Here is a 17066-nt window from a genome sequence, read left to right as displayed (position 1 = left end):
ATGGTTTCACTTTTGTTTCTTCTCCAGTAGGTGATTGGGAATGACTTCCTGGGTTGTGTGTGTAACATCTTTTGTCACTGATAAAGAATAACATTGCATATATTCCCACTAAATTGCTGTGAATCTTTACCAAGTCCAATTTAAACAATTATTTCTCATTAAGTAGGCTAAGGCAAGTGTATCTCATATAGCACAATTCAAACATGGTCTTACTAATTCAAAGTGCCTTACAAATCAGATGAAAGAACATCTAGAAAACAAGATAAACTACCTGACTAAATCAAATAAAAAAAAACAATCCAGCAAATTAGACTTGGGAAACATAAATCTATAACAGTTGACCATGGCAAATTCCTTATACTGCAGATCACCGTCTTCTATGATCTCTACTAGATCAGCAGTAAGGTTAGCCTAGAAATCTAGACGCACCCTAGCGGCAGCAAATTTAATTTGCTTCCAGGGCTAGTCTAGCAACTCTCCGTTGGCTTGTGAGCTCGAAAAATTAAACTTCTATCAGGCCAATCAAATCGTGTATAGTCTTTAGGCGGGCTTAACATAATGATTGATGGCAGAGTTGCAACGGTTTGGCTTGAATTCCCTGCTACTTGAAAACAAAGAAAATGGATGTTGCTGTTGGCGAACAGTGTGACACGAGTTAAGCTTTTTTTAAGTTGGCAAAAGTTTGAACTAGCCCACTAGCTCCGCTGGTGGGAAAACGCATGGGACTAGCGCTGTCCTATTGCGTGCAGAGGGAATTTGAAAGACAACCGATTATCCCGCCCCTCGGACTGAGCACTGCGAACGGTGAGTGCCCAGACCCTACATTTTAATGTGGGTCTGGCTCGTCAGGCTACAGTAAGGTGGTTTCATCAGTAATAGTGTCATCTAGTGGACATATTGTGTATACACAATTCAAGAGCACACTTAAATGGATTGTTTACTGTAAAAAGGTGATGCAATAACATGCAAACGTAGAATAGATAATCAAGTAAAAACAATCTTCTTGATTGTAGAATTCTTCTGTTTGATTTTCAATCATGTGCTAATGGGATGTATAACCTATATAAATATTCTGTAGCCAAATGTAACATCATGTACTGTAAAGCTGTTTCTGTTTGTTGCAGCCTTGTGAAACATGTGCATTACTTGATTTGGAATGTGTTATCCCTACTGCTGCTTTGGTCTTGGTGAAAGTGTATCATGTCAGGTGCATGTCTCTTCTGAGTGATAGCAAAGGGTCATGTGATGTGAAGTCTTGCTCCTCGTTCAAACTATGGAGACTTATATGTGGCAGTTTTGTGTTTGATCTTAACTTGTGTATTACTGTAAAACCTAAACCCCTCTGCTGAACTGCAAACCAGAGATCCAGAGCTCTGCTCACAGACACAATGCCATAGTGGTCAGTTAAACGTCTGCTGTTCCTACCAGGGTGGACACAGGGGAGGACGGGACTAAAGATTGCAGCTACCAAGCTGTCAGACAGGAGTGAAGGGTCTGTGTCTCCTGCTGCTCTGGGTGGAGACAGACACATTTCACTCATGTGCTGTAATTTAGTGCTACTGTTTTTGATGGTCCTATATCAAGAGTATTCAGCATTTATGAGGATGTGAGTATGTGGTTTACATAATGTACATTTAAATTGGAGACATATTTTACCGTAATTAACCAAGGTTTTTACATTGATTTTGCAAAGTTTCCTTGGCTATGAGGTTAATACACAGGAGCGGGCTATATATGGGAATGTGTTTATTTTTTCTTTATTCTCCTTTCTGATCCAATTCTGATTGAATGGGCTATTGGGCACTGCAGTTAATACAGGGGTGCGGTCAATACAAGGTTTTGTCTTTTTAATGATTGATAAAAAAATATTCATGAAAACAATAATAACTGAAAACATATGTTGTCTGATTGCTTGTTTTAATATCTCATTTATAAATAATTAACTCATTTTATGCTTTATAAAAATGAGACATAAACAGTTATTTCCCATGTACTAGTCACAGTGTATATAAACAGCATGATGGTGTTTTATGCAAATTAATACATGTAAAAAATGTGAAATAGAGGTGACAAATAAACTATCACCTATGGAATGTTCTGACTCATCATCAGCATCATGAATTATGGTAAACGCTATTGCTTTCTTTTTCATCTCTGCAACATGATGATGCAAAGACTCCATTTGCAGAGATATATAAGCTCCTGTAACAGTAGCCAGCAGGTACTGTAGCAGTGAGCAAACATAAATTCAGATACCTTAAAAGACGTTCTTGTGACATACATTTTAAGCCTGTCACCAATAGGTTTAAGTGCTGTGAGTTTGGCTGTGCAGTTCAACCCCAGGCTTGAACCCCCAATCACATGTATCCATTTTCATACATTACTTAACTGACATTTTGACAATATTCTGTATATTATTGGAAAAGAAAAGTAGAAAGGTGATTAACAGCCCTTTAAAATCATACTGAGTAAGAATGTCTGAGTCTTAAACTGTGTCAGGATCCTGCCTGGAGTACCAGAATTTGATCTGCCTTTGGGCCACCCTGGTGGCTATTTTGTATAATCTATGTTTATGTGCTTGTTGTTTTATCCATGTGGTCTGTATGTACCTGTCTGCTGTCTTGTGACTTTGTTTCTGCCCTTCACCTTATTTGGTCTGCACTTCCTGCCTTATTATTTCCCCTCCACACAGATAGAACTTGACTGTTTCAGGTGTTGCGTGGCAATGTCTTACTAGCTGACTTTCACTTTCAATGAAATTCCATTGCAATAAGCAAACGGACTTCTTGTGGAATGATATGAAAGACGTGAATCAAAAGCACAAAACCTGTTGCCATTACAGCAGTCATTATATATTTTGCAGCGGTAATTATATAGATTTAACAGACCTCCAAACGTTGGGAAGGCCCATTAATGAATGGAACTTTTTGCAGCACTCTAAAGAGCTGTGACCTCTGTCTGTTGCTTTACCCAACAGATCAAAGATTCTCACACTCACTGGCATCCTTACATGTGGGTGATGTGTGAGATGTATTTTAACAGCGTATATATATATCTGAGTCATAACAGCTTCACTGATGAATAGGGGCCAAGCCCAAACCCAGGGTAGAGTTTGTGAGTGAATGTGGTCTGCACTCTGTGCAGAAGTGTCATTGTGTCAGAGATGTTGTAGAAGGCCAGAGCTCCTGCCCTGTGATCCACATACACTCCTATTCTGGAGCTGGCCACTAGAGGAAGTTTAGTTTGCTTATTATTGTGCCTAAAAAAGGAGCTGGAGGTGTACAGACCCCAGGACTGGTCATTATATCCAAACCCACACTCATGACCCCCTCCTTTCCTGCTGATGCTTTTATATGAGACTGCTATATAAACCCACCCACTCCACTCAACTTCCCAGTAGCAGCGTCCAGACACACCCTCTCTACACAGCACCTGACAATACCCATCAAATCTCTCTGGATGATCAGGATATGACTGGCACTCAGCTATCCACTCCACCCTTCTGTTCCCCTCAGACAGATGGAGGTTTCTGAGTGCTGTGTTTTGATCCAGTGTGAAGTGACAGGAGTCTGATGAAGGAGAAGAGAGGACAACGTTTTGTATGAATAGCAGAGGTGGACGAAGTGCAATTCCTTTACTTAAGTGAAAGTATAGATACACCTTGTCAAATATTACTCCAATACAAGAGAAAGTTGCTAAGTCAGATTTTTACAAGTACAGAAGTACTTGCTTTTAAAAATACTTAAGTATTCAGAAGTGCAAGTATGTTTCCTTTTTAATGTATTGTAATGTAATGTTTATTTGGCCATTAATAAGGTAGACATTCTTTGGTTGGTCATAGGACTTGAACAGACCTTTAGTTCCTTACATCCAACAAAAACATGTTACCTATTTTTATAACTTTGCAACTGTTATATACATGTTACCTATTTTTATAACTTTACAAATAATTATTAATTCTCTGTCCACAAATCTAAAACATTTTCACTGCGGAATACAAAACTAGACAACTCAATTATGAGTAGATTATTTATTGTTTAATGATGTAGGCTAAAGATCTAGCTATGTGGTGAACGTCTGGTGATTGTCTAATTTCATTCCAATTTCACAATGATCATGGAGGATAGCCTGGTTCTCGCATTATCAAATGTGGTTAAAAGTAACGAGTACTTCATCCTCATATTTCAAATGTAGTAGAGTCAAAAGTACAGTATTTGTCTTTCAAACGTAGTGGAGTAAAAGTCACAAGTTTCCAAAAATATTAATACTTAAAGGAATTATCCGGAGTAAAATGCACTAGATCAATTTACGGATGATTGGGAGTACATACGTTGAGTTGACATCCAAATCATGTAATTCGGATGTGTTTTAAGAAAGTTCGATGTTACCGTTTTTAGTCAAAACTCGTTAGCGTGGAAGTGAGAAGGGCATATTATTTCGCCGCTACAAAACGCTATTTTTATACCTCTTCTACAGTTCCAAACAACATTACACTTACGTGGTAGTGAGTAGAGGGTCCCTAAAGCCAAACCGAAGTATCCCGAGGTCTTTATGTGGTCGGATAGAGAGTCCAGAATGAATTTCATCAAGCCAGTACCTTTCCGGAAATGTTGTCATCTTTGCTGCCATAAAAGCTATAAAAATAGCGTTTTGTAGCGGTGAAATAATATGCCCTTCTCACTTCCACGCTAACGAGTTTTGACTAAAAACGGTAACATCGAACTTTCTTAAAACACATCCGAATGACATGATTTGGATGTCAACTCAACGTATGTACTCCCAATCATCCGTAAATTGATCTGAAGTGCATTTTACTCCGGATAATTCCTTTAAGTAAAGTACAGATACTCAAAATTAATGTACTTAAATGTAGTTAGTTACTGTCCACCCCTGATGAATAGCTGTGTGCAACTGTACATGTGAGTGTGTTTCACTGTATTCAAAATATTAAAAGCGTGTGTTTATGTTTCAGTGTGTGTGTGTGTGTTGTTTATATGATGTGTGTGTATGGTGCAGATCTGATTTATTTTTGTCTCTAACTTCAAAAGTGTGTGTGGCCGTGTGCGTGTGTGTGTTTGTGTGTGTGTGTGTGCGCATGTTTGTCTCAGTGTTTGTAGGCCAACTTACACTTTAAGAACTCCTCTCTGCTTACTGGCTCAGTAAAATCAGCCTGGACATCAGACACTGGAAAAGAACAAATGCATAACTAACCAAACTTGAACCAAAGTGAAGATGGAGATGCACTCATTCAAGCATCACTAATCTTCATTAGGATAGGATGAGCATGTTCAGAAGACCTTCAGATCTGGGTTCTGGTGGTCTAGTGGTTGGTGATCTAGAGCAGGGTCAAGATCAGGGACAGGAACAGGGAAAAGAGCAGTGGTAGGAGGAGGAGGAGGAACAGGGTCATGGGTGAAAGTGGGGAGGGGACAAAGAGGGTGCAAAGGCGGGTCGTAGTGGAATGTGGGAGGGGCGGGCCGAAGTGGAGTGTGGGCAGAGTTGGTGTGATAGAGAGCAAGGACCTCTGATTAAAGGTAAAGGCAGTGGCAGGAGCAGCAAGGGCAGGGTAGAAGTGGAGCTTGGAGCTAGTCACGACACCAAAGTCTACTGCATTTTATTGGCTCTGTACCTGTACTCTGCTAAATGACAAAGTTGAATCTAATCTAATCTAAAGAGACGGGGTGGGGGGCGAGGGCGTGGAGGAGGGCGTGCTGGATAAAGGTTGGCTTGGGAACTGAGATATCTGGACAGAGGAGAAGGGGAAATGGTGAGGAGACACTGACTGTAGAAATAGAGGGTGAGATTATGTCATCCAAGTAAATGAAAAACTATCCCCCATCCCCAATCATCAAATAGGGATTATTTCACATTAGTTTATTCTTTTCTTTTAAGTTATAACTTTTACAGCAAAAGTACAGCAATTTCACACACATTTTACAAACAGACATAGAACTACACAGCTGGAGCCCAGATATGCAGAGCTCTAACCTGTGCTTCTCAGGCCAAATGTGAAGCAGGCCACTGCCTCACTCTTCTCTGCAGGTTTGCCGAAGATGAAAACAGGTTTGGGTTCAACAGCTGCTTCAGGCTTGCTGAAAGTGAAGCCCACAGGGCCAGCAGCAGTGGTGGTTCCTGAAGAGAAGTTGAAGAGGGGTTCAGTCCCAAACGAGAACCCAGCTGTGGGCAATGCCAGTGCCTTATTCTCAGGGGGAACGGAGGGAGCCAAGGTGGTTGGCTCAGAAACAGGGAGATTCCCAAAGATCAGGGGCCCAGTTGAAGAGGTGGAGGTGATAGAGGTGAAGTTGGCAACTGCAAGAGCAGGATCATTAGAAGGTGCAGTACTGGCATCAGTGGGAGATGCTGTGCTTGCTGTGTTGAAAGTCAAGTGGCTGGCATCAAACTTAAAGCCCACGTTGGCATCGGTCTTCTTAGAGTCTTTGTTGGTGCTCTCAACATTTACTATCACCATACTCTTCACTACAAAAACACAAAAACATGGGAGATGTCACACATTTTTGTGTATGTGTGTGTGTGTGTGTGTGTGTGTGCGCGCACACATGTTTGCATTAACCTGGTGACAATGTGGCATCAGAGCACCCCCTTACCCCTGACTAGATGAATATGTGCTCATGCAAGTCACTCAGCTTCATTAGAACTGAATGCAAGTCAATGATTTACCCTATCATATTGTCCATCACATACTGGTAGAAATCCCCCCATTATTAGAATATGTAATACTCTGAATCAAAAAAACACTAACTCTGCAGATTAACATGCTGAAACTCTCTTCTGGCATATTTTGGCTATCTTTCTATTATGTGAGATCCACATGGGAAGAATATGACCAACCTGCTACATAGATCCTCATGATTTCCTGCTTGCAGATATCTCTCAGCTGCTCTTTCAGTTTCAAGACAGATGTCTTCACCGCCTCAAATGTTTTGCTTTTGTTGACAGTGATTCCTGATAGATCTTTAGATTGAGGTGGGTCACTGGCTGACTTAAAAGTCTAAAGAAACAAGAGAAGCACAAGAGAGAGAGATGGAGAGAAACACAGAGAGAAAAGTAAACAAACTCTCTTGTGCCTTTGAAACCACCTAAATTAACCGACAGTGGGGAAACCAAAGTAGCATTAACATTAGAAAAAGTGTAAAAAGTAAGGGCAGAGAGGTATTCTTTTACGCAGATTGTAGGTTTATCAGAACAAGTGACCACAAGTCAGCCTACAATGGGATGGTAATATTGCATTAACATTGAATACTTTCCCAAAGTGGAGTCAGACTTATTACATAATCAACTGTTATATTTTCAGCAACGTGCAGGGAACTTTAGGAAGAATCCTTCGACCTAACTAAATAATTGTCATGAACAGTCATGATCAAATGAATTTGATCAAATGTATTGTTCACACTCCATATGTCATCAGTCACCTGGAGGAAATGGATGTGGTCCTTTGTGTGTGAAAGCAGCTCCAGCTCAACACCTCTCCTCTTCAGCTCAGCAATCTCCTGCTCCAGTTGTTTCTGAAGTCCTTCAGCCCGCCTCAACTCAGCCTTCTCCTGAGCTCTGATCAGCTCTTTCAACTCAGAGCGCCTTCTCTCAATGGAGCGGATCATCTCAGTGAAGATCCTCTCACTGTCCTCCACTGCTGTCTGTGCAGAGCTCTGTTAGGAGACACATACTGTAATAGAGGAGAGTCCATCTAAAGCAGCCCACACTCACACAGCCTGTTAACCAGTGTGTCTCAGAGGAAGTGGAAAATGGTTCTGCATTACAGTCTACTCTCTGGCTGACTGGGTGAGACCCTGATTGAGCTCTGACATGGCGGTCAGCCGCTGTCCTCTCCTTTGGTCAGTACTCACCTTGAGAGTCTCCACAGCTTTCCTCAGGTCCTGCAACTCATTCTCTCTCTCTTGGAGTCTCTGCTGGAGTCTCCTCTTGTTCTCCCCCAACTCCATCTAAATGACCGAGTTATGATATTACCAGACTACACATAACTACATAGTGCTTATACTATTCAAATAATATTTGAACCTTCACATAAAATAGATAGGCCTATATACATTTTGTCAATAAAAAGCCTTTTTGAAACAGACTGTTTCTTTGCAGGATCTGTGGAAACCAAGCTGATCTGAGCAACAGTGTCTTTATTGGGACTTTTTTAGGAGAGATACTGCGTATTCAGTCATGAGTCATGACCCCTACTGTGTAAATCTTTACTTGGCAAAGAGGAGCAGATGGGATCAATAATAACTGGCAGTTCGACACACCATTCCATGTAGTTCTGCTTCTGAAAGAAACATTTAATAAGTAGGCCTGATATCATTTGATGAAGTATGACTAGTTTTACAAATGAACATCTGTACAAATAATATGTTCCATGGATGCCTGACGCAAAATATTGTATTTAGCCTAATGATCAGATACCAGTAGTGCTGTTCAAGTTCACACCTCACTTTATAGTGCACATATTCAGCAATATTGTTGCCGAGCGGATTAAAGCACCACATTTTACATGAGGCTTCTTTAGGATATACTGATTGTAGCCTAGTAGCCTGAGATTGAAGAACTGAGAACTGAGATTTAGAAAATTCCTACTTGCACAAAAATACAGGTGAATCGGGTAAAAAACTCACATGAATACAAATATTTTTTGTATTGTACGTTTCCTGAAATCTCATGTTTCAATATGCAAATTAGGCATTATCTGTGTACAAATATGGTAATTCGCATATAATTTCAAAAACAGAAATAGGAATATTGGATAAAGTAAAAAAAAATTAAAAAAATTTGTGGTATTGGATTTGGATAAAGTAAAAAAAAGTTGAAAAAAAAATTGTGTTTTGTTATCACAAATAAAATGTTTGGTAAATAAAGGGTTACAAAGCATTCATAAAGTCTTCAGATTATTGACATAGTAGGCTTGTTTGGAGTGTCCTTATTAAGACAGCTTGACATAAACAGAAAATCTACCTCTTTTTGTATTCATGACATGTTGACATAATGATTATTATAACTAGACTGCATTTCCAGAGGAACTGCGAAAGGGTGCTTGCTCTGGTGCGGTCACTAACGTGAGCAGACAGTGGAATATGCTATGTTGAACCTGGGTTGATCAAAGAATTATAACAGTGCCTCATTTTTCAAAATCGTATACATCCAAAATGCCAAAACACATTTTTGCTAGTTGCAGCGACCTCTAGGTCAAAGGGAACCAAATTATATGTGTGCCCTCACAATGGAGTCCTGAGTCCCTGTACCAAGTTGTGTTTTAATAAATGAAAGTGCTTAGATATGAGCTAACTTCCTGTAACTCTATTGCCCCTAGTGGTCAAAGGTCACCAAATGTATTGTCTGTCCTCAGGATGGGGACCCAGGTCAATATACCCAGTTTGGTTTCTATACGTGAAAGCATTGCTGAGATGTGAGCCTACTTCCTGTGATTATAGTGCTTCCTAGTGGTCAAAAGAAGGCAAATGTATTGTGCGTCCTCGGAATGGGGTCCTGAGTCTATGTACCAAGTTTGGTTTCGATATGTGAAAGTGTTCCTGAGATATGACCTATCTTTCTGTTTGGCTATGCCGCCAATTTTGTTTGGTTGTGACGGGCAAACGCTTTCGAAAATCAAAAATCCTTCTGGTTATTTCTGCTATGACAGAAATTGGGTGTGATGTTATTGTACTGTTTTACTGTTTATTTGACAAATAATCTATATGGACCTGTGGAGTACTCCTAGGGGCAGCCGTGGCCTACTGTTTAGCGCTTCGGACTTGTAACCGGAGGGTTGCCGGTTCGAACCCCGACCAGTAGGTCTGGCTGAAGTGCCCTTGAGCAAGGCACCTAACCCCTCACTGCTCCCCGAGCGCCGCTGTTGCTCACTGCGCCGGGATTAGTGTGTGCTTCACCTCACTGTGTGTTCACTGTGTGCTGAGTGTGTTTCACTAATTCACGGATTGGGATAAATGCAGAGACCAAATTTCCCTCACGGGATCAAAAGAGTATATATACTTATACTATACTTAAATCGCAATAAAAGTTTTTAGCAAAAAGTTTTCTCTTAAAACCTATTTACAAAGCTGCTCAGACCTACTCTTGACAACTGTGAATGACAACTCTTAAGATAAGAGCTTCGTTGCTATGGTTGACGTCATTACTCATGCACAAGCTTGATTGAAGTGACCACCTTGATTGGCTGATGATTGTAATGCGGGAATGAGGACAAGTTTGCAAAGAGGAGAAACAGTTTCATTTGATTTACGATGAAACGTTACATTTAGTTTACATGTTGACAATGAATGGTTTTGATTGTTGTTGGTGGCGTTATTGCATCACTTAGTTACAATGCACAATTATTCCCTCGTGATTGGGAGCTCTTGTAGCTGCATTCGCCTTTCAAAACATCGCAATGTGAAATTCCACAAAAGCGGCTTAGGATTGTTTGTGAATAGGTCTTAGTGAGTTAGGAGTCCTATTGACGACTTCTAAGCTGTCACAGACTTAGGTGCTACTTTTAGGGCTAAATGCTTCGTGAATTACTCTTAGTTGAAAAAAAATTAGGAGTCCTAAAGTTACGAGTGACACGCCCATTATTTTTAGGAGTTTCTCCTAAATTCCTCAGTTAAGAGCTACTTTTAGCCTTAAGATTCTTTGTGAATATGGCCCCTGTTCTATAAGCACCTTATGTCTTCCTGGAATTGTTTTGATAGCCTATTTATGCATCTCAGAATAAAGGAATGTCCTTTAATGTAGCTGGATACTGATGAACACGTCTCTTACAGCCACAATAGGAGCAATTTTAGCAACACCGTATGCTAAACAGTGTTGGGCAAGTTACTTCAAAAGCGTAATGCATTATTTATTACTTGTTACTGTCATCTCAAGGTAATTTGTTACATTACAATATTACTGTCTTTGAATTGTAAGGCATTACACTAGGTTTATATTACTTTCACCAAAATAACAGGAAATATGGATTTGGTGTTCTCAATAGATCTTCATGTGTTCAATGCAGCTCATTACACGGCAGGAGGTGATGTGGTATGACATAATGACTGAGCTAGGCTTAAGGCTAACAAAAGAACAATATAATGGTTGCAGTTATGGCTCATGGGACAATGTAGGCCCCAAAGGCCAAAGGTCACTCACAACTTAATATAGTAAAATATAGCCATAGTGAAATTGTATGTTGACTTTAAATGGTTCTCATCATTGCTGGTTGCCTATCATTCCACTTACAGTGGTGTAAACTTAATGCAAATAGTTTGAGAATAATGGCTACAATCTTTGTCTGTAAAAGTAACATTTTTGTTATTCTTACTGCTTGAAATGAGAAGTATAGCCTAACCATGTTAGATCTGTTGCATGAATGGCAGAGATAACTCAAATTCCCTTTCTACAGTCATCTAAACAAGGCAATCAAATTCCAGGACCAGCATAGATGACTTTTTAATTCTTGGATAATCTTCTCTGGTGCCAATTGAGCATTTCTCAATTTTGGATTAAAAAGCAAAGTAACTTCAGTTACTGAGAATTGTACCGAGTAAAATATTACTGAAATTGTATTGGTAATGCCTTACATTACTGCATTACAGCAAAAAGCAATGCATTACTGTAATTACATTACTTTTTTAATGCATTACTCCCAACACTGATGCTAAAACACTGTTGCTTCCTGTAGCAGCAACTGGAATCCATGCATTTCCACAGAATTATTTTTGGAATAGAGACCATTTCTAGCAGGTCAGATAGATGTGTACCAGGATATTACACAAAACTGGCTGTCATGACACTATTACGACAGTGTAATGGGTAGATTTTAAAGTAAAGTGGTACCATTTTGATTGGTCATTAAGATATCATGAAGGATAAGACTGGCTGTCATGAGACCATTATGGCAGTTATGACGGTGTCATGTCACTCTTATGTAGACACTGTCAGGTAAGTGTTACTATTGAAACATTAAGACTCAAATAGATAAAGTGTAATACAATAAATACCTAAATGTGTATTCTGAATATTTCCTTTGCACTTATCTAAAAAAAAATACATGTTATAAGCAACACAACCAAAAATGTCAAAATTGAACTCCCCTGGAATGATCTTACAGTAGCCTAGGCTTGAAGGACTTGGTCAAAATAAAAACACAACCATTAATCTTTTTACACAGGTCGAATCAGGGACATGGATGCCTGTTTGACAGAGAGAGAGAGATGACCAATCAGATATTTCATACCTGATACTAATGATATATGGACTTTATGTAACCGAGGTATGCAAATTTAAAGTTGAGGATAGTTTTTTTTTTTTTTTTTTTGTCTTAAGTATCCCTATGGTTTTTACGAGGCTGAAGCCATATTCAAAATGCGGTGAGACATAATAATTTAGCCTATCAGATGATTCGACAATGGAGTCACCAGGAAAAAAATATCTAGAGGCTGTATGTCTATGGTTCGAGTAGCCTTCTGATGAAGAACGCCTGTTCCGTTGTCTACTGCTTGGCTGGCGAATGCCTGTGTCATCTCGGAAATGCGGTCAACATTGCCCCCTGGCGGTAGAAAATTGCAGTATTTAAGGTGGAATCGAAACTTAACTTCACAGTTTCAATCGGGGGCCAACTTCAGTCTCGTTGGTTTTTGACAATTTCATTCAACATGGCAATCAATCATCACCCTAAGCATTATTCTGTTTCATTTTCTAACAGCCTTCAAAGCAAAATAGCCTCTAAAATCATGAAACCCTGAGTGAAAATTGTCCATTTCAATATGGTGTTTAAAGAAGCTATTCTTTCCCAAATGAGCTGAGTATCAAAACTACAGTATATAATTTGTGTAATGCGATACAATCTTTGTGTGTATTTCAGCAGTCACACTAAATCCGCACCTGAACTCCCTCACCGGTCCTTACCTGTTTCTCCGTTCTCTCAGCTGCAGCTGAGACAGTGTCATGGCCTTTGTGTTCATCCATCAGACAGAGCAAACAAACACAACTCTGATCCGTGCGACAAAATACCTCCAGGAGCTTCTGATGTTGGGTGCATATCTTGTCCTGTAGCTGACCTGTGACATCAACCACGTTGTGTCTTTTTCCTGTGATTAGCTCATCATGGCGCTGGAGATGAGTCTCACAGTACGACACCAAACACACCAGGCAGGACTTGACGGCTTTGAGTTTTCTCCCGGTACAGCTGTCACACTCCACATCTCCAGGTCCAGCAAAACTCTGAGGAGAAGCAGCATCTTGAATCCTGGTCTTCCTTAACTGTTCCACAAGCTCAGCAACAACATTATTTTTATGTAATGTAGGTCTCGGGGTGAAAGTCTGTCTGCATTGTGGGCAGCTGTAAACTCCCTTCTGATCTTCCTGATGATCCCAGCAGTCCTTAATGCAGACCGTGCAGTAATTGTGTCCACAGTTCAGAGTCACTGGATCCTTCAGTAGATCCAAACAAATCGAACAGGTAAAAAGCTCCTGCTTACTTGAAATCGCCTCTGCCATTCTTCCTGAGCACGACAAACTCTTCTGTTCCTTCTGGAACCCCTTAAGCAACACTTTTCTTTCAGTTTCGTTTGCTCTGAATTCAGTGTTTCCTAAGTTACAACTTGGGAATGACTTCCTTTAGACTGCCTTTAGTTGTGTGTGTCACTGTCAATATGCAAAAAAAAAAAAAAAAACCATTCTCATTGACAAAGATTGACAGGTACATGGCCGATATAGTAGGCTACCAAGTCTAGTCTCTTGCCAATAACTTACATAGGCCTACAGGTGGGTCTCAAAAAAAGTGAATATCGTGAAATTATAGTTTACTATGAGTAGAACTTATACTCATAGTAAATTATTGCAAGCCTTTTTTGTTTCAATTTTGATTATTACGGCCTTACAGCTCAAGAAAACACAAAATCGGGTATCTCAAAATATTAGAATGCTATGTTTTACCTGTCCGATTTGTTTGGATCTAGTGACTCTGAACTCTGAATTGTTTTAGACCACCTGTTGGTGCATTATAGCCTATTCATTGCACCAACCTAGGCTATCAGTAAAACAACCTTTTTTACTTTTTAGGAATTACAGTCTTCATGCATTGTAGAATTGAATGAGTAATTTCAAAACTGTCAAACGAATGCCTTTTTGTAAATGTAAATGCTGCACAAATAAAGCAACCAATTCAGAACATCCTCAATCAAAATACTACAGAACACCGTTGATTCAGTGATTGGCTTAGCCTTAGAGGAATAATGGTGCCATCTAGTGGAGATATTTTGCTGTGTAAATTTGAAATTCACTGCTGGGTGTGCAAGGCAACTGCATTAGCCTACTTAGCATATTTTATCACAATTTGACACATTCTCTACTGACTCATCAACACAAACCTGCTGCATTGCAACACCATTGATGTTAGACAAAGTGGTACATTTCATAACTTTTGTTCATTCTCGAGATTTGGATAAATATCAGTCTCTTTCGTACTTACATACACTGAAATGTAATATTAGACCTTCCATCAGACATTCCATCTTACTACCATTACTATAAAATGGTAGTCCTGTGAATCTGATGAAGGGCAAAGAAAAGTGTTCAGGGGAACATATGAGAGCAAAAGGTCAGAAGGGACTCAACATTTCTTGGTGTTTTATGCCTTAGGCATGGGTTATTGTTGTATATGTGGGAGGGGGATTTGGGGGTCCTCCCCCAGAACATTTTTAATTTGTTTGATGTGATTTCCTGTATTCTGGTGCATTTTGGGGATGGCCAATACTAAATTCAATCAGATTCATAGCCTACATCCTGATTTGTTGATATTGAGGCAATGATTCCATGCAATGGCTTGGGCTTCAGGGCCCCCTGACCCCTCGGGCCCCTGGGCCTGGGCCCGGTAGGCCCGTGCAGTAATCCATCCCTGGTAGCATGGGCCCCGGAGATGTGAGTTCAGTTTACTGTGTCAGCCCGCCATTCTCCTTGAGATCAGACCATCTCGGTTGGTTTAATTGATATTAATTAATTTGCTATTAATTTAGCTGTAAATGTCAGATAACTGTAACAGCAAATGGAAGACCTTGGTCTTGTAATTTTTTTCTTTCTTTCACATCACATTCAAAGGATCATAAAGCATTACAGATGAAGGGTATCATTAGACATTTCACAGGACCATTTCAGTCCTTCTCATTCAACTCTGTTCTTTGTTTTGTATCTGCAACTCAACAATTCTTGTTTGCTGGACAGCATAGTGTCTGTTAGCTGCACATCTCAAAACTGGCAAGTAAAAAAGCATTACAAGTAAATCCAATCAAATCATACCCCAATGCCAATTGTCTTTTATTTTATGGTACAGTTACATAAAGGGTGAAAAAGTAACTTATTCTTCATACCGTAACTTTGACTCTGTTCTCTCTCCTTTCGTTCCTAGTTCCTGGCATTGAGAATGCTGTACCTACTGTAAGTGTCGACAGGTGAGCTTATTTAAGCATTACTTATCACACACTAAAACCGAACATCTGATGCACATAATACATTCTTTCAGTCAAAGACAACATTTTCATCTGCACTAGTTCAGCTATTGTGATATGCTAATTCTCTTTTTGTGATGATGTTATCCTGCCAGCCATTTAGGGCAAGATGGAGATCAAGTAATCCACAGCTACACATAGATCCCAAAAGCTATGTTTGCCTTCCAATCCACAGCCTACCTGTTCTAGATCATTTGGATGCACAAAGCATTACAACCCTTTGTGGAGATGATGGATACACATATGCCAATGAGTGTGTGCTTTGCAGGCATAAGTACGTCTTTCTGTTAAAACATCTTCCCTATGAAGCACAGAACCTAACAATAGCAAAGTCAATGAAATCAAATAAAAACAGATATTAAATAATAAAGCATGGCATAAACAAAGGTACATATTCAAATACTTTTTGAAAATCATCTCCACAATTCGGTATTACCCATGTGTGGATGGGGTCACATTTAGGCTCACTTTGACAGGGCCTGCATGGGAGCATTCCTCCATTTCAGTGCTAAAATATCTCTGGTTCACCATAGTCTGTCTTTTCTCTAGGCTGACGAGGAAGGGTGTGTGTGTTAAGCACAACGGGTCTTGCCAGGCTGCCTCGCCATCTGACAACAGTGACAAAGGCCTATACGGACCTTTACCAGCAAATGACCCAGTATTCCTCATGGGGCTCAAGTCCTCTCATGTCTTCTAAAGTACTCTGCTTTTTGATAGATCTCTATAACTTCATTGTGCAAGTCTAGAGACATGCATGGTAAAGTGAAATAAAGTTATGCAGCATTGATATGTTTCCACTAATTAATGTCTGAAAAATAAGATCTGACACAATATTAGAGATGTAGCCTTTAAAATGTCTACATCACACTCAATAATACTCTCTGACACTTAAACACAACTCATGGTTGTCCTCGCCAATGTTCTCTGAACAGACTTTAATGGCAGTGAGTGCACACAAAGATGTTGCAAACACTGATGAAACAACATAACAAGTTGCAAAACATTCTATGAAGTTCATGAAAGGTGCGTTGACAGTTTGACCTCTGGCAACAAACATTGGAGAACCTATTCACAGCCATTGTAGTGTAAGAAACTATACTATTACTGTAGATATGGGCAGCAATAAAAATGTCACTATAAGAAACTACCATCATTTAACTTAACAGTGACACCAAGCTCATCCATGATCCAAGATTCATAATGAGTTCAGAGATAGGACAGACTGGGTCAGCCCCTACAGTAGGTTGCTGAAGTTGTTCAGTGTAACATTGCCAAGTATTGTTGGATTTGAATCAGTGTGCATTCCGGCCTGTTGTTAATTTTTAGTGTGTACCAACATGTTCATTGCTGCCCTTACAGTACATGCAGCAGGCTGTGTGGCATGTTATTCCATAACTGTTAAGGGCTCTCTGGACTGCAGCCAAACACACACCCTACAGTTTTAGAGTCTGACACTTTTCTCTCCTCATAGGTTTAGACAGTATGTGTCACTCATGTGTTTAATGGGATAAAGCATATCAAGTTTATTAAAGCAACATGATGTAAGAATTGGAAGAATTTATCCCT

General features: G+C 39.8%; 1 protein-coding gene and 1 long non-coding RNA gene across 3 annotated transcripts; one reads left to right on the top strand and one right to left on the bottom strand.

Annotated features, from left to right (window-relative positions):
- Positions 1-1829: 1829 nt before the first annotated feature.
- LOC143105852 (E3 ubiquitin/ISG15 ligase TRIM25-like) lies at positions 1830-13558 on the bottom strand. Of its 2 annotated transcripts, none has more exons than XM_076269977.1 (7): positions 12904-13558; positions 7863-7958; positions 7431-7664; positions 6850-7009; positions 5989-6477; positions 5128-5184; positions 1830-3569 (listed from the first exon to the last, which is right to left on the bottom strand). In XM_076269977.1, exons 1-7 carry the CDS (start codon positions 13492-13494, stop codon positions 3061-3063), a joined length of 2136 nt encoding a protein of 711 aa, XP_076126092.1. In that variant the 5' UTR covers positions 13495-13558; the 3' UTR covers positions 1830-3060. The 2 variants fall into 2 exon arrangements, with proteins under 2 accessions (XP_076126092.1, XP_076126093.1); XM_076269978.1 differs by having other exon boundaries at positions 7863-7943.
- On the top strand, positions 13368-16272 carry LOC143105857 (uncharacterized). The gene is made up of 3 exons (XR_012983560.1): positions 13368-13456; positions 15401-15443; positions 16050-16272. It is a non-coding gene; the product is annotated as an uncharacterized LOC143105857 (long non-coding RNA).
- The last annotated feature ends 794 nt before the right edge of the window (positions 16273-17066 follow it).

This window comes from Alosa pseudoharengus, unplaced genomic scaffold, assembly GCF_046254945.1.
Source record: "Alosa pseudoharengus isolate Yale_2024_CS ecotype anadromous, Long Island Sound unplaced genomic scaffold, YU_APseudo_1.1 YU_APseudo_1.1_scf_6, whole genome shotgun sequence".
NCBI classification, from domain to species: Eukaryota; Metazoa; Chordata; class Actinopteri; order Clupeiformes; family Clupeidae; genus Alosa; species Alosa pseudoharengus.
The sequence above is the reverse complement of the archived record's forward strand: the minus strand, read 5'-3'. Positions and strand labels throughout refer to the sequence as shown.